Genomic DNA, 25,429 nt, shown 5'->3' on the forward strand with positions numbered 1-25,429 from the left:
GAGGAGCAGGAGAAAGTAAGTGGAAGAAGGTGGTGGAAAGGAGTGGAGGGTTTTAAAATAATAATAAATAAAATAACGACCTACCGAGAGGACGAGCGAGGGAGTGGGAAGAGGAGAGAGAAAGACGGGGAGGGAGAGAGCGAGAGGCGAGGGAACGAGACCGGAGCGGAGAGACGGAGGGGAAAAGACGGGAATCGTCGACGCCAGAGTGGGGAAGAGAACAGAAGGGAGCCGAGACGGGGTTGGGGCGGGGGGGGGAGAGAGGCGAGACGGAGAGGAGAGCGGGCGGAGAGCTGAGTCGACGGTAGCGCGCTGGAGCGGTGGCGTCGACTCAACGCGCCTCGACCCGGCAATGGAAACGTTGCAGGAGACGCGGACAGACGTCGAGGCCGCTGCCGCAGCGAACCCGGCCGTGTTCCTGGCGCTCCTCGCCCAGAACCAGGAGTTCCGCAAAGGTGAGACGGCGGGACGAGGCGGTGAGCAGAGAGAGAGTGGGTGAACGAGCGAGTGTGACAGCGCGAGTGGGTGTGAGACAGCGAGTGTGAGCGAGTGAGCCAGTATGAGTGTGAGTGAGTCAGTGTGATGAGTGTGAGCGAGTAAGCCAGTGAGAGCGCGAGTGAGCCAGTGAGAGTGTGAGCGAGTGAGCCAGGATGAGCGTGAGCGAGCCAGCGTGATGAGTGTGAGTGTGCGAAATTTGAACGAGTGTGTTAGAGAAGAGAGCGAGCGAGTGATGGCGTGAGCCCGCCTGAGTGTTGTGAGTCGGCCAAGGAAGGACCCACCCAAAGCCACCACGCTCTGCAAATGACATTAGCGCCTTTGCGTTCGCGCTAATGTGGTTACGACACCATGCTCTTTGGCGCCCGAATTTTCATTAAGAATATTGGAAGAGCCGAGCGTCATCCGCCCGGCTATCTCTCTCCATCGTTCTTCTCTCTCCCTCTCCCGCCTTTCTCTCTCTCCTCCTCTCGCTCATGTCCATCTTTAATCAGCGCATCTGTGTGTGTGTACGTACGCACCCTCTCGTGTGCTGTACCGGCCTTCGTAGGTGCTCGCTAACAGCACTTGCCCCAACAGTCTGTTGAAGGCTCTATGGGGCATCTTTGTCTTTGAACAGCTGTTGCGGGAATTAATTTGTCAATTCCGCACTCATCTCGCTCGATTTTGTCCTAAACCTACTTCATAGGATTATAGGAATATATGGTACAATTAATATAGGATTATTTCGGATAGGCGGGCCTTCAAGGCTTGTACTCTCGTGCTAGTGCCTTACGCCGATAATTTGTACTTGCAATCAAGTCGATTGCCGAAAGCAGCGTTCCGGGAAATACTGAGTGAGAAATGAAATCCTGCTTATAGAAGGCATATAATAGTTGGGCGTCACGTGTACTCTCGTGTTAGTGCCTTACGCCGATAATTTCCATTTCTATCCCAAGTCTGCCTACAGCAGCGTTCCGGAAGATATCGTGTGTACACACATATATGTGTATATATATGTGTGTATATATATATGTGTGTATATGTGTGTGTGTGTGTGAAGCGACAGCGCAGTGGTTAGCCCGACCGCGCCACGAATTCGGCCACTCGAGTTGGATTCCCGCTCACGGCGAACGTTTGAGACGAATGTCGGAACCGGTCATGGCCCTCCCCTAGGTCGACTGGGCATTAAATCACTCACCTGGTGCGCTGTGTAAACGTCGGTAAGAGTGGGGGAGAGACAAAGACGGCGTGGTGCTGGCCGCGTGCCAACGGCTTGTGAGAGGCTATACGGGGGATCTTTGTCTTTACTCTTTGGTTCTTTCGGTAAAGTCACGTAGAAAATAAAATCTAACAATAATAGAATACGACGTTTCGGTTGCAACACAAGCAACCATCATCAGGTAAGACTGAATGATAAAACACAGACACGGGAACAGCACAGGCAGACACACATGCAGAGAGAGAGAGAGAGACACACACAAAGACACACAGAGCGAGACCCCACACACCAAGACAAACAGAAGGACAGCGAATCTGTGCCGAGGCCTTAAAGTGGATTTCTCGTCGTCGGCTGCGGGCGAATTTAATGGACCAGTTCCGGAACGAGTTGGGGTCGCGCGCGTGACCCGGGAGCTTCTGTGGGTCGTGTCGCAAGTCTGAGCCCACAGAACCGGCGTAAGGCACTACCACTAAAGCCACTAGGTACGCATATCCATATTATTATTCATCATCATTGTCATATTTAACGTAGCATAAATTAATCCTGTAATCCTATGAACAGGCGACGTGAGCCATTAGAATCCCTTTGGAATTAGGTGGGATGCGGGTGGGAGGTGAGAGGTTTGGGGCGTGGGGGCGCAATGCCCCCCCAACCCCCCCCCCCCCCAGCTTGATGATGTAAAAGTAATTGATAATACTTCATATATTTCTGTTCCATAGAAGTTGGGTAATCTGACCGCGATTTCGGGACGATGTCGCGTCTTGCATCTCCCACAAACAACGACGGCCGTGCAACGTCCGGTTCATCGCGGTGACGACTGTCGGTTCATCGCTGTCGGGTGGAGGAGGAGCGCACGACACACACACCTTTGCCGTGGCGCGATGCGATCCAAACAAAAACACAAGCATCGATTGGGGAGTCATTCACGTTTCAGTCGTCACCCTTTGCTGCTGTTCGCAATGCAATCGTCGTTCTACTCGTTTTCCGCAACGCTGCCTGCGCTATGGAAAGGCCGGCCGGCGTAAGGCAGCTGCCATCAGAGTAACAAGTTAAACATTTCCGCGTTATATATAACTGTGCATTTAACGTACCCTATTTTTAGTCTACAATCCTACGAAAAGGTTGATGAAACGTATGGACGTGAACACGCGTTCGAATGGCTATCACGTGTTATTGTAGTGTGACATAGACAGCCCGTATCGACCAGCGTGGTGAAGTATGGTCTAACCACACCCCGTGACCGGAAGGCATGGAGAGGCCTTCATCTTTGTTGTCCAGTCCACTGCTGGATGGAGGCCTATACTTCAACGCCGTGTCGGCCGTGGCGGTTGTGGTGGGGGTTGTTTCACCATACTTCACCACGCTGGTCAGACCGCGCTGGTGATGCGTGCGGTTGGGAGGGAACCGGGGCCGTGTTCAGACATCGCGTGCCACTGAGGTCAGCCGTGGCTACGTACGGTGCGAAAGAAGTTCAACATTCATACGCACCAGAACTCAGTGCGCTAACCACTGCGCCACCGCTCCCCCATACACAGACACACACAATGGCATAAACACTCACACAAAGACAAAGCAGACAACGTTTCCCGTATAGCCTTTAACAGACTGTGGGGCCAAGCGTTCTTAGCGCGGTACGCGAGGGGTGTGGTTGGCCAGCACAACGGCCGGCCGCCTTTGTCTTCCCAGTGCTGATATTCACACATCACAAAATACAAAGATCCCTCCTCCCCTGCAGATAGCCTGCGACAGACTGTTGGGGCAAGTGCTGTTAGCGAGCGGCACCGGTGAAGGCCCATACTGTGGCACACGAGGGGAGGGTGGGTGGCCAGTACCACGCCCGGCCGCCTTTGTCTCCCTGGCGGCAATGTTTACACACCGCACCAAGTACTCATTTGATAATAGCAATAGTCAGCTTAACACGTCGGCTTATTATTATTATGAATATCAATAGTGAATTTAATTTTCTTATTGCAAATTGTGAACCCCATGAAGATCTCACAGAGTCGCAGGCCTCCTCGTTGGGAGGTTTCTGCTCTTTTGGGTTGTGATGATAACAACAACAACAACGATAAAACAACAATCACAATAATAATACAGACTATATCCAACACAGATGCTGAAGACCATGCAGACGCTCACTCACGCAATCATCACGATTCACGCGGGCCGCTACATTTCCGCACAGGTAAAAGAACACGCGGTTTAGACTCTTTAAATGCTACATGTATAGGTGTGAATAGACGCACACTACACAGTCAAGACGTGGTGTAAAATCGAGCAGGCGATCTACGACTTCTCCACGCCGCGTCGTTCACGTGGGGTTTTGGTAATTCAACCATACTTCACCACACTGGTCAGCGCGCTAACCGCTCTGCCACCGCTCCGTCCCAACATTGCATTATAAATCCCTGCACGTGTGTGTGTAGTTCAGCGATACCCAGGCGAGTAAAGAAAACACGGAGTTGCATCGAAGCATCGAAAGCCGTAGCTGTTTTTAAGTGAGTTTCTTCTTTTAAGAGTTTAACACCCGCGTCTCTCTCATGGCGCTGTTAATCTCGTGAATGTTGTTGTTGTGTAATTTAACTGAGCACAGTACAGATAGATATATAGACCTTGTGTGTTATGTGTCTGTAAGAGTGGGGCGTTCTCGTCAGATACGCGGCGGAGGCTGTTGAACGTGGCCATGAATGTTTAATATATAACGGGGATATATATACAATTATACCGTGTATATATATGCACATTTCTGAGATATGCGTCGTGATGAGATTTCTAGACGTATCATGCCAGACCGTCTTGACGGGGGGCTGCATCTGGGCTGCTGCAGATTTGTGTGCTGGGTGGGAGAGGAAATGTCCGTGAACGCCTTCCTGGAGATTCTCTTTTGAGACCTGTCTGTGTGTGTTTGTAAATTACGCATGATCATGAATATGTTGGTGAAGATGATGGTGATTGTGATTCTGATCATAATTATAATTTACATACGCTACGCGCAGCAATGTATTGTGGTCTCACTATTATAATTGGTTTGATTTATTGATTCGATAATGACGTTGGTGATGGTGGTGGTAGTTATTGATCATGATTATTTATAAAATCATTGAATTTATTATATTGATTGTATGACGAGTTGGTTATTGTTTGATCATAGTTATGAATTGTATGATTATGCATAATGCTAATATAATTATTGATATTATTATGATGGCGATAAATTAATAAGATCGGATAATTATATATTATTGATATGTATTTCCGTGCCGAATAATGATGGCATGGTAATCGAATGATGATTAGTATTTATTAATTGATCGTTTGATACGTATATTGATTCGATTATCATAGTTATTGAAGCTATATTATTGTATTCATCGAGTGATGTGATACGTTGTTATGGGTCATGAATGGTGCCCACGATGATTATACTCACACATAGACGCGTGTCTGTAAATGGATACGCGCGCATTCCTATATTAAATCTCATTCTTTTCATGAAGCTTAGATATATATTCTAAACTCGTAACATTATTTTCTACTATCGGAAATTCCAAGCAATGTACAATTCGTCGGTAACAACTGCAACTTAAATTGATAGACGTAACAAATATAAATAGATATACGTTTAGTTGTTTTACTTCGAGACGTATTAGATCGCCCACGTGTTTTCGAGTCGTGACGCGCGTTGCACGCGACACGGTGTGCCGACGTTTCGCTGCGCGTGCCGGTGGGTGCTGCTTCAGCTCGTAGAAGTGATGTTTGTTTAGGCGCTCTCGCAGCCATCTGTCTCTCTCGCTTATATTCGCGTTTTGATGAAGGAAGCTTCTTAGAAACGTGTAGCGACACGTCGAACGTAACGTCGCATACACACACAGAGGTACAACCCCGTGAGCACATCCGATCAGCCGTGAGAGCAGAACGAGATCGCTCTACGAGAGAGCGATCTCAGCACAGGAGGATCGAGAGTCGATCGCTGAGAGGTCGCGAAGGCTTAGGGGAGGCCTGCATCAAGCAGGGGATCGACCATGGCTGATGGTGATGATAATGACGAGATTTATTTCTCGCATCACGATAATTTTTTGCCAATTTTATCCGCACACAAAGACAAAAGACTCCCCCCCCCCGTATAGCCTTAAGAGACTGTTGGGGCAAGCGCTGTTAGCGGGCAGCACCTCTGAAGGCCGCCACGACACACGAGGGGTGTGGGTGGTCAACACCCACGCTCGACCGCCTTTGTATACCCCGTGGCGATGTTTCGTACACACCGCACCGAGTAAACTCACTTGAGGCCGAGTCGACCGAGGGGAGGCCCCAAGACCGGTTCAGATAATCGTGACCCATACGCACGCACACACAAAGTGAAGATGCCCCAATTTCGCTCCGTCTCTCCCTTCGCCGACCCCTCTTGTGGGCGAGGGATGCCCGCGGCGGAGGGAGACAACCCACCCACCAGGCCACCGTCTATCCCGTGGCTGGCATTCGTCGACATCGAACGCACGTCGTCCAGGCTACGTAGACACTCGCCCTGCGCTCCGTGTACACCGCGCGTGAATCCTACATGTGAGTCGCTACAATCCTCGCAGCGAATTTGTGCAGAATTAAAATCGGTATCATCATCATTGCTATTATTACGATTGTGTTCTAGTCCGGTGTATCGCAATATGGATGGCAATGCCACGATGTGATTTATTATTAAGAATAGGTTTTTGACCTTTCTGGCAATAAAACAGGTGGTGTTAAGACGTTTAAACACCAAATAGAAACATTTTGCAAGGAATCAAGTCCGTATTAATTGCACACAGTACTTGTGGTGAACATGCAAACGAACATGCCCTGACAATCTACGCCTTGTCGCTGACACGGATTGGCCTACACCAGAGGCAGCCTTCTTTAGGGCCTAGGCTTCTATTTGGCGTTTAAACATCTTGACACAACAGTTGTATTGCCAGAAAGGGTAAAACCTACTCTTGTTTTTTCATACTTTAATACCGGCAAAAATCTCACATTTTGATGTAGTATTGTTATTCTTATATGATGGTAATGATAATATTAAATCAGACACGGCAACTCATTGTGGAAGGAAGCCTTCATCCAGCAGTGGATCGGTCATGGCTCCACGATGACTCTGTTCCTCATGGCCATATTCATTTAGATAAAAACAACAACACCACGCACGTTGCATTGCCTGAAGTGAATTCATGCTACGATGAGACATTGACCGGGAATACTTCATACTTGATCTCGTATTATATTCTCCGCTCGTTTGCAATGTAATCACGACCGCTGTGTCTGCGGGTCTTTGTTCGTTTTGTTCAATCCGTCCACGCGAGTTCCATTCCTAGTCACGGCCACCACCACCAACACCAGTGACGATTATCTGAACCGGTTCTGGGGCCTCTCCTATGTCGCCTCGGCCTACAACGAGTCGCTGGCGCGCTGAGTAGTACACATCGCCACCAAGGAGACAAAGGCGGCCGGGTGTTGTCCTGGTCACCCACTGTCTCGCGTGCCGTGCCGGCCTTTTACAGGTGCCACTTGCGAACAGCACTTGCCCCAACAGCCTGTTAAGAGCTATACGGGGGATCTTTGTCTTTGTCTTCACCGCCGAGCGGATGTCTGTGTGGGAGTGTCGTCTGTGTTACGTTGTGAATGTTAAACATCGAGATGCAATGAAACACGTAACACAAACTCTCACTCCACGTTCTTCTCGCGCAGCGTGTCACGCATCCGCATCGCGTCACGAGTCCTCAGCTGTGTCCCTGCCGCAGTAAATTAAATCCGTTCACCACAAAGGCATATTTATATATATATTTATATATCTGCATACCTATGTGTGTGTGTTCGCCGCGAAACGCTCAAGTTATGTTCAGATGCAATATTAATAATAACATATATATATAAATCAATTCAGTGATTCATTCGCTCGTACCAGAGACTTTGGGGTCATGATGGTGACATTCGTGGGTTCGATCCCGACCCTGACGCCTGCTGCTGTATTTTTGTAGTTTGCGTGTCTCTCTCCCCGTGGTCGCGTGGATTTTTCTCCGGCTTCTCCGATTTTTCACCTCTACATTTATAAACAAGACCACGCGTTATGGAGTATTTGGCTGCTATAAATGTCCTCACGATGAGCCACTTCGTTGAGCTATTATTCGTGTCCAGATCGCTTCTGAATAAAGAGCTACGTAGTTCAGTGGGCCTGACCTGGTAATGATTGCCTCTCCTCTTGTGGATGATGAGGATGGTGACGGAAACACAGTCGGCACAGACGCGGAAGACGAGAGCTGAGCTCTTTGTCAATCACCGGATGATGCTGGCATCTAATCTCCAGAGAAATATCCTTAGGCAACATTTGCCCAGAATTCTGTTTGGGAAGTTCAACATCCATCTATCCATCCTCTTCCGGCTATGTTGATGAACCAAATCGATCGTGGCACGATTGCCCATCAACTGACAACCTGGCTGTGTCGCTGGGTGGTTGAGGGCTACGCGACAAACGAACCCGAAACAAACGAATGATGTCATACTGGGCATGTCTTCGACAATTATATATGTCAAACAATGTTACATTTTTAAACACTAAATTGGGGGAGGATTGAAACTGCTTTCGCATCGATTCTTGGGGGAACGTTTCACGTGGAGTGGCGACGCCGACGGGAGAAGCGATCGTGATAAAGGGTCCGATAGAACCGTCGGACAATTGATTTGGTGGTCATCGTTTGTGTTGGTGCATTCACCCTTTTTTTTGTCCGAATGTTTTTATTTCGTTTCTCAACACGAGCTTACAAAAACATGTTTCGGCCAGATTTTGGAAATTTTACCAATTAACATTTACTTGGGGGGGGGGGGGGGGGGCACGGGGGGAGGGGTTTATAAAAAAAATCGTTTTAACACCTAAATCTCATTTTTTTTTTTACAAAAGTTTGGCTGGCTGGCAGGACGTCACTACTGAATGATACAGTAGTCGTTTCCACATATACTCTACGTGCCCTAATTATAAGTATTCAATCAATGTACTCGTGCAACAATTTGCCCACACATCCACTGCTGAATTGGCGGTGGGCTTTATTATTCGACCATACTTCACCACGCCGGTCAAGTGCGGGTTTGGTTGAGGGCGGGAAGTAGCATAGACGCGGGAGGACATACATCGAGCAAAGTGCAGTACAACAATGCACATCTGCCAGAACGCAGCCCGGGCTATTAGAAGCACTCGCCATGCCACGAGATGAAGGCAGCAGTCGTCCGCATGACGCAATATACGGTAATGCCTCGATTTGAAGTGAGGTGGCAGTTAATAGGATGAATACGGTATCTGCTTTACGAGGATTTACAGCCACACGCGGAATACAAATATCAAGACGGGGAAACGGGGTTTGATCGTTGGCGAATGGGGGGCGGTGTTAGGCAAGCATTGTTAGCGAGCACCTATTAACTATGAAGGATTCGTGTGTGAGTGTCCAGAGTGTCGTGTGGGGAGCGGTGGCGCAGTGGTTAGCGCGCTGCGCTCTGAACCCGGGCTACCCGAGTTCGATATCCCACCGACGGCTCACACCGGTGACGATTATCAGAAAGGGTCCTGGGCCTCCCCTAGGTCGATTCAGCCTCAAATGAGACAAAGACGGCCGGGCGTGGTGCTGGCCGCTCACCACCTCGTGCAGCGTGTCGGCCTTCGTAGATTGCTCGTGAACAGCACTTGCCCCGAAAGTCCGATAAGGCTATACGGGTGTTCTTTGTCTTCCATGTATGTGCTGTATATGATTAATTGTATTGTGTGCATCTTCATGGCGCAGTGTGTGTGTGGTGATGCCCTTAATAGGTGCTCGCCAACACCCCGTGCCGCTACACAGCGGGATCTTTGTGTGTGTGGCGCATAGCGATGTGTGTGGCATTGTGTACGTGTGCATGCTGTGTGCGTGCTGTGTGTACTAGCGGTAACCGGTCGGATGAGACTCGATAACCGGTTCAGAGAGTCGGGAACCGGCCACCGGTTCCACTGGAATGTTGGTCTGGAGGAGGGTGGGGGCACTTTCACGTCACCGCACCAATCCCGCTTACACCACCGGCTGTGGGTGGGAAGGGGGGTGGGAGCGGGGGGGGTAAAGAAACTTGCTCCCCCCCTGCCGTGCTGGGAGATGGAATATAACCGGTGACTCCGGAATGCAAGTCGCACGCTGCTGTTGCTGCTGCTGCTGTTGCTGCCGCTGCTGTTGCTGCTGTTGCTGTTGCTGCTGTTGCTGCTGCTGCTGTTGTTGTTGCTTCTGCTGCTGTTACTGCTGCTGTTGCTGCCGCTGCTGTTGCTGCTGTTGCTGCTGCTGCTGTTGCTGCTGCTGCTGTTGTTGTTGCTTCTGCTGCTGTTACTGCTGCTGCTGCTTTTGTTGCTGCTGCTGTTGCTGCTGCTGCTGTTGCTGCTGCTGCTGTTGCTGCTGCTGCTGTTGTTGTTGCTTCTGCTGCTGTTACTGCTGTTGCTGCTGTTGCTGCTGCTGCTGCTGTTGCTGCTGCTGCTGTTGCTGCTGCTGCTGTTGCTGCTGCTGTTGCTGTTGCTGCTGTTGTTGTTGCTTCTGCTGCTGTTACTGCTGCTGCTGCTTTTGTTGCTGCTGCTGCTGCTGTTGCTGCTGCTGCTGTTGCTGCTGATGTTGCTGTTGCTGCTGTTGTTGCTGCTTCTGCTGCTGTTGCTGCTGCTGCTGTTGCTGCTGCTGTTGCACTGTCGCAGCGGCTGCAGCAGCAGCAGCAGCGGCGGCGGCTTGCTGCCTTCCTGTCTCGGCTAAACCGGTAACCGTTTTTTTTTTAGATCGACAATACAAAATAAATGGTGAATCATAGTGACGTGTGTGTCTATTGCACAGCGTAGCGCGCGTGTATTGCAGCGTGGCGCGTGCGTGGTGCAGCGTAGAGTTCACGAAACGAGGCACAGGAGGAGACGTAATTGGGAGTGTTGTTGTGTTGTTGTGTGTTAGTTTGTTATCCTTCCCCACACCTCTGATTAGCACGGTTGGCTATTTACGGTATATGGTGGATTTATGGTCCGTATATGTGTTTTTGTACATGTATGGCAGATGCTTGGTAGATACATGGTAGATGCATGGTAGATGCATGGTAAAGCATGGTATGAGCTGTCTGTGAGCGCACGCCGCGTCTCTCTCTCCGTGTCCGCACGGCGGCCCTGACGACGTCCACCATTCGCGCAGCCGGCCACGATCATCGTCCGGTCTGCACCGGTGCCGGACCTCCCCTAGGTCGACTCGGCCTCAACAATGGCTAAGCTGGTGCGACGTGTAGCAAACGTCGCCGTTGGGGGAGAGAAATTGCTGGTCACCCCCCACCACCCCCCACCCTCGTTTGCCGTGTCGGCCTTCATTGGTGCTGCTCGCGAACAGCACTTGCCCCTACGTCCAGTCCAGGCTACGCGGGGAATCTTTGTCTTTGTGTGTGTGGGGGGGGGGGGGCGCTGCGCCGCGCTACGAACCCGGCGACCCGAGTTCGAATCCTGCTCACGACCGATACCAGTGGCAGCGAGTGTTTGAAACGCTCCTGGGCCTTCCCTAGGTCGACTCGACCTTAAATGAGTACCAGTGTGTGAACAACAACAACAACATCAACAGCAACGCGACCGAGTGTTGTTACTCATATTCCTGCAAGTGCTTATCAGTGAATCTACTGCTGGATGAAGACATCGTGTCACGATGTGTGTGTGTCTACATGCACGGATCGCTATGCACCTGCGTGTGTTTTAAATGTTTTAAATATAATTTGTGTTTCCTTCGTGCAATGGATGAGACGTATTCGATTAATATCATAATCATGACTTCATCATCATGGTCAGCATCATGAACATAAATTCACACGATCATCATTACGATCGTGAATTCATCATAATTATGATCATAAATTAATCATCATGATCACGAATTCTTCATGATAATTCAGTAAATTCATCACCATGATCATCATTATGATCATGAATTCGTCATCATGATCGGGTTGTTATTGTCAATCATGGTTATTGTTTGTTATTCGATTTAAGGCGATGCAAATTCGAAAGTCTACCAAACAGCTCTACCGGAATGTGCTATTTGTACATGGTCTTAATTGATACAATCACTAATACGTTCATCCCATCCATTCGTCCCATTCATTGGTTCAACCCATGTATTCGGTCGTCACATTATAGAATGGTCTCAAGCCATGTTTTCATTCATTAAAGTGTATTCGTTCATTCGTTTGTATATTTATACATTCGCTAATCCACGTATGTATCTATCAATGCATTCATACATTCATTCATGGAGTCATTCAGCATTACATAATTACGTAATGAATTTATAAATATTCATCCAATGAAGCGGCCATTCGTTCCTTTATTCATTTATCCCATCACCATCTTGTTCGGTCATATATTTATATATTTCTTATTCGTTCATTCGTTTTTTTCGTTCATATTTTAATGCATTCATTCCTTCATCTGTCTCTTCACTCGTTAAAGAAGTTCACAAGTCAAATTCACCCCACCCGTCCATTTAATTGTAACGAAGTCAGCTCCGCAATTCGACTTCATGAACTAATCGAAGCTCTCGTCGTCACCATCAGCCATGCGATCCATCCATCGTCTGACGACTCTTCATCCAAGCCGTCGGCCCCCGTATTGTACACGGAGTGCCCTAGCCAACACCACGTGGTAATTCTACACGGAGTGCCCTAGACAACACCACGTGCTAATTCACCAGCCGTATTCGTCTATCGAGATAGATGCCCGCTGCAGTTGCCATTTCTCATCTGATGGGCCCCGTGCGTTTTTGCGCAGATTTGTATTTGCTTAATTGCTGTACTCTTACTCGCATTCACTTTACTTTCGTAAATTTGTGTTAACCCAGGTGACCTGGTTAAACAAACAAGACAACACTTGAACCGCTGATGACATCCATCAAGGTCAAACCCCCCGGTCCAGGCCTTCTTGCTTTCTCGCTGAAACAAATGTTGCTGGTTTCATATTGGTCCGGAAAGCCTTTCGAGATTACAAGAGACTTGGTATGAAATGTGGTTTTGAGTGAGGAATTTATAGGTTGTACCTCGAGAAATCGGGGGAAACGGCATATGAAGTCGCAACGGCAATTTGAACAATGGGATACAACTGGGAGGAGAATCCGATGCGAAGTTCTTGAGTAAATATCATGGAATAACATTGTCCATAGACTAACATTGCACCATAGACTAACATTGCCCATAGACTAACATTGCACATAGACTAACACTGTCCATAGACTAACATTGCACATAGACTAATATTGCCCATAGACTAACAGTGCCCATAGACTAACATTGCCCATAGACTAACACTGCCCATAGACTAACACTGCCCATAGACTAACAGTGCCCATAGACTAACATTGCCCATAGACTAACATTGCTCATCGACTAACATTGCACCATAGACTAACATTGTACCATAGACTAACACTGCCCATAGACGAACATTGCCCATAGAGAGAGAAAGCGGAATGGCAGGAAGGCCACGATTATCGACATCTTTGAGAAGCATCTCACGGCTCAGAGAAAGAGAGAGGGAAGGGAAGGAGGGAGGGAGTTTCGTGTCCCAAGCGCCGCGTCTCTCGGCAGCCGACGACGCCGAAACGCACCCGCAGGTTCCGTGGGACATCTCGGGCGTGTTTATTCTCGATGATTTGCGGCGTTTTATCGTTTCTTTAGGTGCGTAATGGTTTAATTACAGGCGCGCGCGGGCGAGGCGGCGGGGGAGATGGGGGGGGTGTTGGGAACGTGATTTAGTGGCGCCAAACGTGACGGTCCCCATCGCGGGGGCCGCGTGTTTACGCGGGGGGGGGGTGGCGAGTGGGCCTGCCGCGCGGTCATCGCTGGTCGTCACGTGGTCACGAGGCGTCTGTGATGTCACGACGATGACGATGATCGTCGTCGTGGGGATCAATTACCTTCTGTAAATCGTCATGATCAATTGTCGATCATCGGAGTGGTCAATTGACATTCATCACCGTGATATCATCACGCGGCGGTGTATTAGGAGGCCACTGGAGTTTTGCGCTTTTGAATCTCGACTGAAAACAAATTTTTTTGGAACTTAAATTTTCTCTGTTGAGTTGGTTTGTCCTTCGCCCGCACCTCGGATCAGCGCGGTTCGTACGTTGAGAAAGACGTTCAACACACGTACCGTCATGATCAATTACCCTCTATTATTATCATCATCATCATCATCAATTACTCTCTTATTATTATTATTCTCAAATTAATACTTTTGAGTCATCATCGTCATCGTCAGGGTAATCATGAGCACTATCACGAGGCGTGTGCCGAGCGCGTGACGTGGGTTCCGTCGCCGCTGTGGTGATGATGATGATGGTGGTGATGATGATGATGATGGTGGTGGTGATGATGGTGGTGACGATGATGGTGGTGGTGATGATGATGATTGTGGTGGTGGTGGTGATGATGGTGATGATGATGGTGGTGATGATGATGGCGGTGGTGATGATGATGTTGGTGGTGGTGATGATGATGGTGGTGGTGATAATGATGATGGTGGTGGTGATGGTGATGGTGGTGGTGGTGATGATGATGGTGATGGTGGTGGTGATGATGGTGGCGGTAATGGTGGTGGTGATGATGATGATGATGATGGTGGTGGTGATGATGATGATGGAGGTGATGGTGGTGGTGGTGGTGGTGATGATGGTGGTGATGAGTTCGGTAGCACTGCCGGAGGGCGGGGGCTACTGGGAGGGGACCCCGCGCAGAACCTGCGCGCTCAGCGCTCTCGACTGCTGCTGCTCCTGCTGCTGCTGTTGGTACTGCTGCTGCTGCTACTACTGCTACTGCTCATGCTGCTACTACTGATGCTACTGATACTGCTGCTGATGCTACTACTGCTGTTGATGACGACGTTGATGAAGACCCAACTGGGACATGCCTGTATACCCAGGCCGACATTCTCCGTCGACTGTTGCCGCTGGTCGTGTTCTTGTCTTTGCCCGTCTCGCGGTGTTTACTTGAGGCTCCGTGCGGTGCGCTGCGTGGCGGCGCTCCCCCAATGCCACTGCTAGACGAAGGCCCCCCACGCTTCCCCTGCTGGGCTTGGTCGAGGCGGATGCGGTGGAGAGGCTCCCAGCAGCAGCAGCAGCAGCTGTGGTGGCGGCGGCGTGAGATTGCCGCTCGCTACCGATGCTGGCCATGGACGAGAATCGAACGTCGGCGGTCGGATTCGTAGCGCGGTGCGCTAACCGCTGCGCCACCGCTCCACGTGTTGGTGACGTCTGCGTGGAGATGCCTTGTCTGGATGTACGCACCTATGTACGTGTGTGCGTGTGTGTGTGTGTACGTGCGTGTGTGCGTGTGTGTTTGCGATATACGTGTGTATGTGTGTGTGTTTGCGATGTACGTGTGTATTCGTGTGTGTTTGCGATGTACGTTTGTGTGTGTGCGTGTGTATTTGTGCGTTTTCGATGTACGTGTATGTGTGCGTGTGTGTGTGTGCGTGTGTGTTTGCGATGTACGTGTGCGTGGGGGTGTGTATGTGTGTTTATGTGTGTGTTTGCGATTTGCGTGTATATATGTGCGTGTGTGTGTGCCTGTGTGTTTGCGATGTACGAGTTTGTGCGCTCGCTAACGGCACTGGCCCCTACAGTCTGTTAAGACTACACGGGGGGGTTGTTTGTGTATAACACGTTTTTTCTGTTATCACGGTTGCTGAGCAAAGGTCTAAAGGTGCCAAACGCCAAGCGGTCGGCAATCAACAGCACTATTAAAGTTGTAATAATTACGAGTTAATATATATATATTTTAGAAATTGACCAAGGTTCTTATAATTAATTTAGTAAGAACTTAGAGGAAAGGAGACGACGGGAGGTGGGAATAGAACAGTTGAACAGTGGGGAGGGAAGACGCAGAAAGAGAATCAGGCTCGCGGATTCTGACCCGCAGCATCACTCGCGGAATCTGATTCGCGCTGCGGCTGTTGCATAACGCGACGTCTCTTCCCTCGAGTTTTCTAAGCGCCCTCCCATGCTACCGCCTCCCAGCCTCCCAGCCTCCAACCTGCGACTACCTCCGAGTATCAACCCTCCCCGAACGACGCCTTTAATTCTGCCTCGGTGCCAGGGCTTCGCAGACTCCAGTGTCCTCCTCGCGACCCACGCCGCCGCTCCGCCTTTCCGCGTCTACCAATTTGCATTCACCTGCAAATCAAGTAGTTTCACGGCACGCTGAACGCGCCCCACGATTCTTAAACACGTCCCGCGCAACACACTGAACATTTCACGCTGAACACGTGACGCACTCGCGCGTCACGTGGGCGTGTTGAGCAATCATCGGGCGCGTGCAGCGTGCAACGACTTAATTTGCATTCACTCTGAAAGGCTGCCCCATTCCGGTTCCTACTAACCTCTGGACTTTGTAAAAAAAAACAGAGGAGCCCTGAAGGTGCCGACGTTTAATGTTGCGATCCTCTGACATTAACAGTGGGGACCATACGAATGTTCAAGGTGCCTTAGTCTGGCTTCCTGAGCCTCTGACATTAACACTGGCTCATAATCATGCTAAATGTACCTTAGTCTGGCTCTGTGAGCCTCTGCTAGAGCCGTTCCTAGGGCACACCGCGAATTGGGGAGATCGCCCCGGGCCCCTCGCTTTGGGGGTGGTGTGGGGGGCGCCGCGCTTCGACGTCACGGTGTCAGATGCAATACTTCCGGTTTAATTTGAATGCTTTGGGGGGGGGGCACGCGGTGGGATTTGCCCCCACACCCCCACACCCCCACACCCGCTCACACCCGCTCTATGGTCTCTGATATTCGCACTGAACCGTAATCATCTTGGGGGTTGCCTAAGTCTGCTTCTACGAGCCTCGGGCATTACCGGCGCGCCATAAACATGCTTAAGTGTGGGTCCGTAAGCCTGCGACATTAGCACTGAAACATACGAATTTTGAAGGTGACTCAGCCCAGATCTCGGAGGTTCGCCCATTAACGGCGGCCCCCTGAAATCCTCCGAGTGCCTGAGTCTGACCGCGCGAGCTCCAATCGTGAGCAATGAACCCTCGTGGGATTGGTACGTTTGTATGTTGAACTTCGCTCGCACCGTACGTGGCAAACCGTGCTGATCGGAGGTGCAGGGGGACGGACAACAGGAGGAGTTGCTCAATGAGCATTCGTCATATTTATTCAAAAAATAAAACAAAGATCCCCGTATAGCCTCAACAGACTGTTGGGGCAAGTTCTGTCAGCGAGCATCTATGAAGGCCGGCACGGCACACGAGAGAGTGGGTGGCCAGCACCACAACCGGCCGCCTTTGTATCTCTAGTGGCGATGTTTACACACCACACTAGGTCCTCATTTGAGGCTGAGTCGACCCAGGGGAGCCCCAGGACCGGTATCCGTTAATCGTCAACGGTGTTGGTCGTGAGCAGGAATCGAACTCGGGTCGCTGGGTTCATAGCGCAGCGCGCTAACCGCTACACCACCGCTCCCCACACACACCACACACAGTTTGGGCAAAGATCTCAAAGCAGCGTCCTCCTGAACATAAATCTTGAGACTCAGCGATGCTTTCCTCAGTAAATGAATGAATACATTGTTATGATTATCGTTGTTATAATTATCGTTGTTGTTATGTAGAGTTCGTGCTTTGGGTATAAATACGAGACTTGGAGCAATGTGTGTCCTCTCCGTGTGCTCTGGAGGAGGGCCATCGCCCGAAACGTCGCCTCGTGTATATTTGTTTTTTTTAAGGCCGCACACTGTCATTATTGACACGAAACGTGTTGTTGTTGTTGTTGGCTGTGTTTGTGCGCCATTGCCAACGTGGTAGCATCACCAAATTATCTTTTTAATCTTACAGAAGTGTGCCTGATTACCTGACCTATGAGTGGAATCAATCAACTTCCCAACCTTCAGCTTTGGCAGCCCGAGTTCGATAATGTATCTGTCCGCATGGTTCGAGTTATATGCGTGGCCCTCGCGATGTTAAAGTTCCCAGACCGAAGCTCTACAAGGCGCGCATCGTTTCTGCAACTGTTAAAGTACACGGGAAGTGACGTCATTGCAGGTGACCTCGACTCTCACACTAACAGCACGTGTGTTCGTGTGTTCGTGTGTGTGTACCGGTGTTGTTGAGATTTCGATGACTAATCGACTGTCCTTGTTGTTACGCGTGGCTACACCGCGGGGACGGGGACGTGGAGTCAAGCTCGCGATGGATGGGAGAAGGGAACGGACCGGGAGAGGGGCGGGAGGCCGGGATGGAAGTCCCCAAGTCGGACGAAGAATCAGAATCTGTGTCTTTACACTGCAGGAGGAGGAATCCGATGAGCCATGAAGCTCTTTAGTCACAGATGTCCAGTAGGGGCACGGGGTCAGAACGTGGCAATAACAAGCAATACACACACGATGGGGGGGGGGGGGGAAGTATAGGGAAGGAAAACAAAGAATTTAAAACAAATCTGGAAGTAAAACTAAAATATTATCTTTTGTATCTTACCAGGTAAGGCCCAAAGAGGAGGAGGGAACGGCTCGAGATGAGCAGCAGGGAGAGAGGAGGAGGAGCCGTGGTGCAGGAAGGGAGGGGAGGAGGAGGAAGGGAATAATCGGGCTCAGATGTCGGGGATGATGAGCTGGCGATGATGATGATGATAAGGTGGTGATGATGTTGAGAGGGTGATGATGATGAGCTGGCGATAATGATGATGATGATAAGATGGTGATGATGATGATGATTATGAGCTGGTGATGATGATGATGAGAGGGCGATGATGATGATGAGCTGGCGATGATGATGATGATGAGCTGGCGATGATGATGATGAGAGGGCGATGATGATGATGAGCTGGCGATGACGATGAGAGGGCGATGATGATGATGATGATGGGAGGGCAGGCAAGAGAGCGAGAAGAAAGGAGGAAGGAGCGAGCAGCAAGCAGTGAGCTGCACGGAGGAGCAGCGTCTGTTTTCAAAGGGGGCGGATAGATGGGAGGGATGCAGAGTGGGGGAGGGGCGGGGCACAGGAGTCACGTGATTTACGGAAGGCTTGAGCCGATTTAGATACTGCAGCTATGGTGGTGCTTTCAATCTCACATTGGCGATGTCTGTGATGCAATTTGCAAGGGAGATTTGGAATTAGCGGTCTTATTATACGTGGGCTTGTTTAACGAACAGACGCCTCGCTGAGTCTGATGACTCGTTGTGCAGCAGGGTCGTGCTAAGTTCTCACAGTCGGCGGACGAGAGACCGCTCTGTTTATTATGATTGAGTTAAAATTTGCGGGACATGTTTTTTTTATGAAATTTTAACTGACACCGGCACACAATGGCCTACCTCTTGCGAATGACCTCACGGGATCTTTAATTTCCGCTGTGAAGCGGAAAAGCGGTGTAGTATTTCCACGGTGAATATGCACACCGGCAGTATTAATCAGGGCAGCCGCTGGAATCGAACCGCGGGCCTCTGCAACAAGCAGCGAATTCGCTTATGCGGGGCCACGTCAACAGTGGTGGTGATCGTGATGGTGAGTGGTTTTCGTGATGATAGTGAATATCATGATAATGTTGAGATGATGAGGTTAATGCTGATAGTGCTGATGATGATAGTGTTCATACAGTAGTAGTGGTAATGATGATGCCGGTTCTTGTGATTTGAGATCATCATAAAGATATTAGTGGTGATGTTGATGGTGGTGGTTATAGTGAAGATGACAATGATATTAGTGGTGATGTTGATGGTGGTGGTTATAGTGAAGATGACTGATAGCAGTGACGATGATGTTTGGTCACCGTGACGATGATCGCGATGTTAGTGATGATGACGGTAGCCAGTGGTCATGCTTGTGGTTGAGTCACTGTGGTGAGTGGGGGTGGGGTGAGGTGGAAGGGGGCTGGGAGGTTTATCCCGGGACATGCCCCCCCCCCACTCTCCCCACCAAGGCACCTAATGAACGGATCCCGCAATTTTTGTCCCCCTAAGAAGATTTCGAGCTCAACTCCACGGCTCTCATCAAGAGCGGGGTTTGTGGGGGGGGGGGTGAGAGGCTCAGAGCACCCCCCTCCCCCTGCTGTGAGCCCCTCCCCTCTCGCCCCCACCCACTGCATGGGACGCGCGGGGGGGGGGGATGAGAGGTTGGGGGAGTTGAGTGGTGTCCAACTCGAGGCCACGTGGTCGCGACTTTTCTCTGCAACAATCCATTAAATTGATCATCTCTTTCACATCGAAGCCCCGGTTAGAGTCGTTGGATATATATTTTTTATTTTATATCTGCCTAATTGTACGTGTAATTTACATGGCTATCGCGATGTCGTTTTAACGATACGATATTTCAACATCGCAATACGTGGCGAGTATTTTGCCGTATCCGGTCTCCCATACCTTGGCAATGGTGTCTCACTTTACCCAGTCTCGGTTTATTTGTGTGCTGAAACGTTCTCACGGCCGTCGGAAGGTGGGCCCAACGTTAGCCCAACGTTGGTGCAACGGTGTTTCAACGTTGGGCAACGTTGGGATGTTTACTGGGCTTAGGTAGGAGGTCTTAATCCAGCAGTGCATTCACAGGGCTGTATATATATGATCTGTACATGTATATATATTGGACATATAGAGCTGTGTAATAGGCCGCCGTGTATTACACGTGGAGGGGAGAGACACGCGCGTAATGCGTCACGGCGTCGCTCGGACAATCAACAAAAACGTTGCCCGATTCTCGGCGCCCGAGTCAGTCGGGCCACGTTGCTGCCAGTGACGGATTCGTGCCGCGTGTGAACCCCTGCCAGGTGGTGGTGGTAGTGAAGTCGCGGGCGCTGTGTGTGCCGCCTCCCCTCCTGGCAGCAAAAAAACAGACAAAGATCCCCCCTATAGCCTTAATAGACTGTAGGGGCAAGTGCTGTTAGCGAGCGCCTATGTAGGCAGGAACGGCATACGAGGGGGTGGGTGGGCAGCACCACGCCCGAACGCCTTTGTCTCCCTAGTGGCGATGTTTACACACCACAGCAGGTACTCATTTGAAGTCTGAGTGGACCTACGGGAGGCCCAGGACCGGTTCAGATAATCGTCACTGGTGTTGGCCGTGAGCAGGAATCGAACCCGGGTCGCCGTGTTCATAGCGCAGCGTAGCGCTAACCGCTGCACCACCGCTCCCCACTCGCATACGGACGCGGCCGAATTGAATCGATGAGGGACACCTTCTGACCACCCTTTGCGTCGATACTGCAGCAATTCAATCACCGGGACGGCGTTCCCATCCCCATGCAGCTCGGCAAGTAACGGGACTTCATGTTGGCCGCGGGTCTTTTGCAATGAGTAGCCCATCGACTCCCCTAATACGAAGATTTATACTGCAGTAGAAAGCACTCTAACTCGACACCGTATATCATCCTGTGAGGTTTGGGGGTGGGGGAGGAGGAGTGGGGCAAGCGGTCAGAAAGTTGCCCGCAGCCAGAAATCAAAGCGAGAACATTGATCTCAGGCACTGGTGCAGGTTGTCCTGCCCTCGTTACACAAATCAGATGTGCGGGCAGACCCACGTCTCCCTCCCGTGTTTTAGTAAATACAGGAAGCCATTCGCGTTTTATATTTAGCAGCAGCAGCGGCGGCGGCGGCAGCAGCAGCGTCGTAGTGATCGCCCTCCGTGCTAATTGCATCTCACAATCGCTGGGAGGCTGCCAGGCGGGGAGACGGCGAGAATGTGCACGGCAGTTTAACACGCAGGAGGCGTTCGTGACCAATATCGTCCATGATAGAGGTGTTTAGGGTTAGATCGCGTAAATATATAAATGTGTCGTTAAAACCCGCCACCACCCGACACAGCCAACTAGTAAGGTGTGTCGTCACGTAAACAGAACGTGCCAATTCGTCACTAGTACAGCACTAGTGTGGAGTGTAGTGTATAGTAGTATAGTGTAGTGTATAGTGTAGTGTATAGTAGTGTAGTGTGTAGTGTATAGTAGTATAGTGTATAGTGTAGTGTATAGTAGTATAGTGTATAGTAGTGTAGTGTATAGTAGTGTAGTGTATAGTGTAGTATACTAGTACAGCACACCAGTGCGTTGGAGAGCAAATCCACAACATTTACAATCTGAGTACGACGTTTCGCCAGTAATTACAACTAGCTTCATCAATTGCTCTGCAGTTCTCTATTTATTAAGATGCGTTTTTATTTCATTTCTGCCAATCTGTGAGTGGTTATTTATGATACACGTGGTGGGAGGGAAACCTGACGACCCTGAGGAAACCCACGCATGCGAGGGGGCAACACTCTATCCCACCAGCCACTCGTCGCTTCGGGGGAGGGGGGGGGGGTCCATGAAACGGGTTGCACTCCGTGGGGGAAGTTAACAGTGGCCGTCCTATGGAGAAGATGCTCGCCCTCCTGCCATAGGAATGTGGAATTGCCACCACTGGCTCTGTAGGGCTGTGAACAGGAGGTGAGCACCAGTGGGGCAATGCTCAGGAAAGCACTTGGATTGTGGTTGTCGACACACTGCTGCTCGCTCAACTTGCGAACGAGAGGCCCGCGTTCCTCTCTCTCGCTGCGGCAGTCCACTCGGCAGTACAGTATACACGTGCGTGTGTGTGTGCGTGTGTGCGTGTGTGTGCGTGCGTGTGTGTGCGTGTGTGTGTGTGCGTATGCGTGTGTGGGCGTGTGTGTGCGTGTGTGTGCGTGCGTGTGTGTGCGTGTGTGTGCGTGTGGGGAGCGGTAGTGTAGCGGTTAGCGCGCTGCGCTATGAACCTGGCGACCCGGGTTCGATTCCCGCTCACGGCCAACACCAGTGACGATTATCTGAACCGGTCCTGGGCCTCCCCTAGGTCGACTCAGCCTTAAATGAGTACCTGGTGCGGTGTGTAAACATCGCCACTGGGGAGACAAAGGCGGTCGGGCGTGGTTGCTGGCCACCCACCCCCTCGTGTACCGTTCCGGCCTTCATAGGTGCTCGCTTACAGCACTTGCCCCTACAGTCTGTTAAGGCTATACGGGGATCTTTGTCTTTGTGTGTGCGTGTGTGTGCGTGCGTGTGTGTGTGCGTGCGTGTGTGTGTGTGCGCGTGTGCGTGTGTGTGCGTGTGTGTGCGTGTGTGTGCGTGTGTGTGTGCGTGTGCGCCACAGTCAATCGATCGGCAGGTCACGCGTGTGCGCTGGGGTGACGTGCGGGTGCTCCAGCGTCTTCCAAGACGTCTTGGTCGGCGTGGAAACGTAGGCCAAAAACACCCTCTGGAGCGGTGCGGGGAGGGGAGAGTTCTGTTTCAGAGTCCACTCGAGTGAAGGCCCTTCCGACAGCAGTGGCGTGAGCCGGAATCTGCAGGGCTGCGCTTTCACCTTCGCCGCGCAACTGAGATGGAGCGATCCTGAAATCAGACGGAAGTCAAATCGTGAAATCGGCTCGCGTAGCGTTGGCCGCGTGGCGCACCGGGGATCATCGCACGGGCGAGGCCGCGGGAGACGGTGGCGTAGTCGTGGGGGACGAGGAGGACATCGTCCCGCAGCTGATCGGTCATGGGCTGACGATGCACGCGCTTTGGTGACTTGCAGATCTCCGGCGAGAGAGAGCGAGAGAGAGGCTTCTGCTCTCATTGGGCAGTAATAATTATTACTCGAATTATAATTCAAGGAACATTTCACGTCCGTTCAAATCCATCGGTTGATGCTTACATCGCAAACTGAGCGTCGCGCGTTCTCAGCTCACCCGAGGCGGTGCTTAAAACGAATTCAACGTTCCTATGGCGGGTGCCAGTCCATCCGTGACCGTAAGACGATCGGCAGCCGCAGTAAAAATAAAACAAACAAACAGACAGACGTCGTTATCGCTGCAGTGGCGTCGTCTGCGCGTGAACGCGACTGCGTGAATCGTCCCGGGCACGCGCGCCGATCTCCCACCGCGCGGCCCGCGCGTCGCTTTATCCGCCCGCACTGATTGATTGTGATGGGCGCTGTTCCCGCTACAATAGTGGCTGTCGCTCTCGGTTAGGGGAGAGGGGCTCACGGGGGAGGGGTGAGGTCGCGTCCCCCGCCTGCAGTTGAGCGCGCGGATTTGATGCGGGACTCCAGTGAGCGCTTGTGTCCGAGTGGCTTGATGGCACGTGTCACTGTGTGTGTCACTTTGTCAGTGCCGCTGTCTGTGTGTGTCACTGTCACTGTGTGTCACTGTGTGTGTGAGTCACTGTGTGTCACTGTGTGTGTGTGTGCCACTGTGTGTCACTTTGTCAGTGCTGCTGTGTGTGTGAGTCACTGCGTGTGTGAGTCACTATGTGTGTCACTGTGTGTGTGTCACTGTGTGTGCGTGTCACTGTGTGTGCGTGTCACTGTGTGTGTCACTTTGTCAGTGCCGCTGTGTGTGTGTGTCACTGTCACTGTGTGTCACTGTGTGTGTGTCACTGTCACTGTGTGTCACTGTGTGTGTGTCACTGTATTTGTGTCACTGTGGGGAGCGGTAGTGTAGCGGTTAGCGCGCTGCACTGTGAACCTGGCGACCCGAGTTCGATTCCCGCTCACGGCCAACACAAGTGACGATTATCTGAACCGGTCCTGGGCCTCCCCTAGATCGACTCAGCCTCAAAAGAGTACCTGGTGCGGTGTGTAAACATCGCCACTGGGGAGACAAAGGCGGGCGGGCGTGGTGTTGGCCACCCATCCCCTCGTGTGCCGTGCCGGCCTTCATAGGTGCTCGATAACAGCACTTATCGCAACAGTTTTCTAAGGCTATACGGGGGATCTTTATCTTTGCGATAGCATAGTGGTTAGCGCTTTGCGCTACGAACCAGGCGAGGCGGGTTCGATTCCCGCTCGCGGCCAACACGGGTGACGATAATTCACTCGGCCTCAAACGAGAGTACCTGGTGCCCCGTGTAAACATTGCCACTGGAGAAACAACGATGGCCCAGCGTGTCACTACTGGCCACCGACCTCTCAATCCTCGTGGGCGATCGCTCACAGCACTTGCTGGCAGCGATCGACCTCTCTTATGGACGCGGGGCTCAACATGTTGGCAAGGACAGGACAGGAAGAAGGGGAAGGAATTCAATGAGGCCTTATGTCCGACCAGAGAACGAAGAGTTTGTTCAGGGCTTGTACGCGGGGTCTTTGTCTTTGAACCACGTTTATTGAACGATGCCCATAGACTCTTCGGAAGATGCCATCATGGCCATCGTGAACCCCGACCCTCTCCCACCGTGCCACGAAGCCCTCCCCGTTGCCCTTTGCCACCTATCGCGATGTAGCAATCCACGTGGCTCCTGTCACGCGAGGCAATTCCATCGCTCCGTCTCCACGCTTGGACGCTCCTCTCGGGCGCGTTCCTCACCCTCCCGTGGAATGCCACGTCACGAAAATCCCATCCCGCCCGGGCCACGTGGCCTGCCCTGTAGCCCACGAGCACTCCACGGATGACAATGCACCGAGTGATTATTTTGGGTTTATTTGGGTGATGAGAATGCTCATTTAGAAAACGAAACTATTTGTTTTATTTCACCAGGTAAGGCCCACTAAGCTATGTAGCTCTTTTTTTGTGAAGTGACCTGGCCACAAATGATAGCTCGACGAAAGTGGCTTATCAAGTAGAAATTCATAGCGGCCAAATACTCTAAACGCGTGCATGTTATTCTAAATGTCGAGGGAAAACCGAAGGTCCTGGAGAAAAACCCAAGCCACCATGAGGAGAGAGGACACGCAAACTCCAAATATACAGCAGCAGGCGTCAGGGTCGGGATCGAACCCACAACCTCCTGCATACCAGGCGAGGTAGTT

General features: G+C 51.1%; 1 protein-coding gene across 1 annotated transcript in view; it reads left to right on the plus strand.

The window, feature by feature from the left end:
• Nucleotides 1-352: 352 nt before the first annotated feature.
• The window catches only part of LOC144724479 (LIM/homeobox protein Lhx3-like), a 38,146-nt gene continuing 13,069 nt past the window's right edge, over nt 353-25,429 (plus strand). Inside the window, exon 1 of the mRNA XM_078603669.1 lies at nt 353-455. Within this exon, the coding sequence (XP_078459795.1) occupies nt 353-455 (103 nt within the window). The remainder of the gene's footprint in view (nt 456-25,429) is intronic.

Source organism: Lampetra planeri, chromosome 20, assembly GCF_965212315.1.
Source record: "Lampetra planeri chromosome 20, kcLamPlan1.2.h2, whole genome shotgun sequence".
Classification (NCBI taxonomy): Eukaryota; Metazoa; Chordata; class Hyperoartia; order Petromyzontiformes; family Petromyzontidae; genus Lampetra; species Lampetra planeri.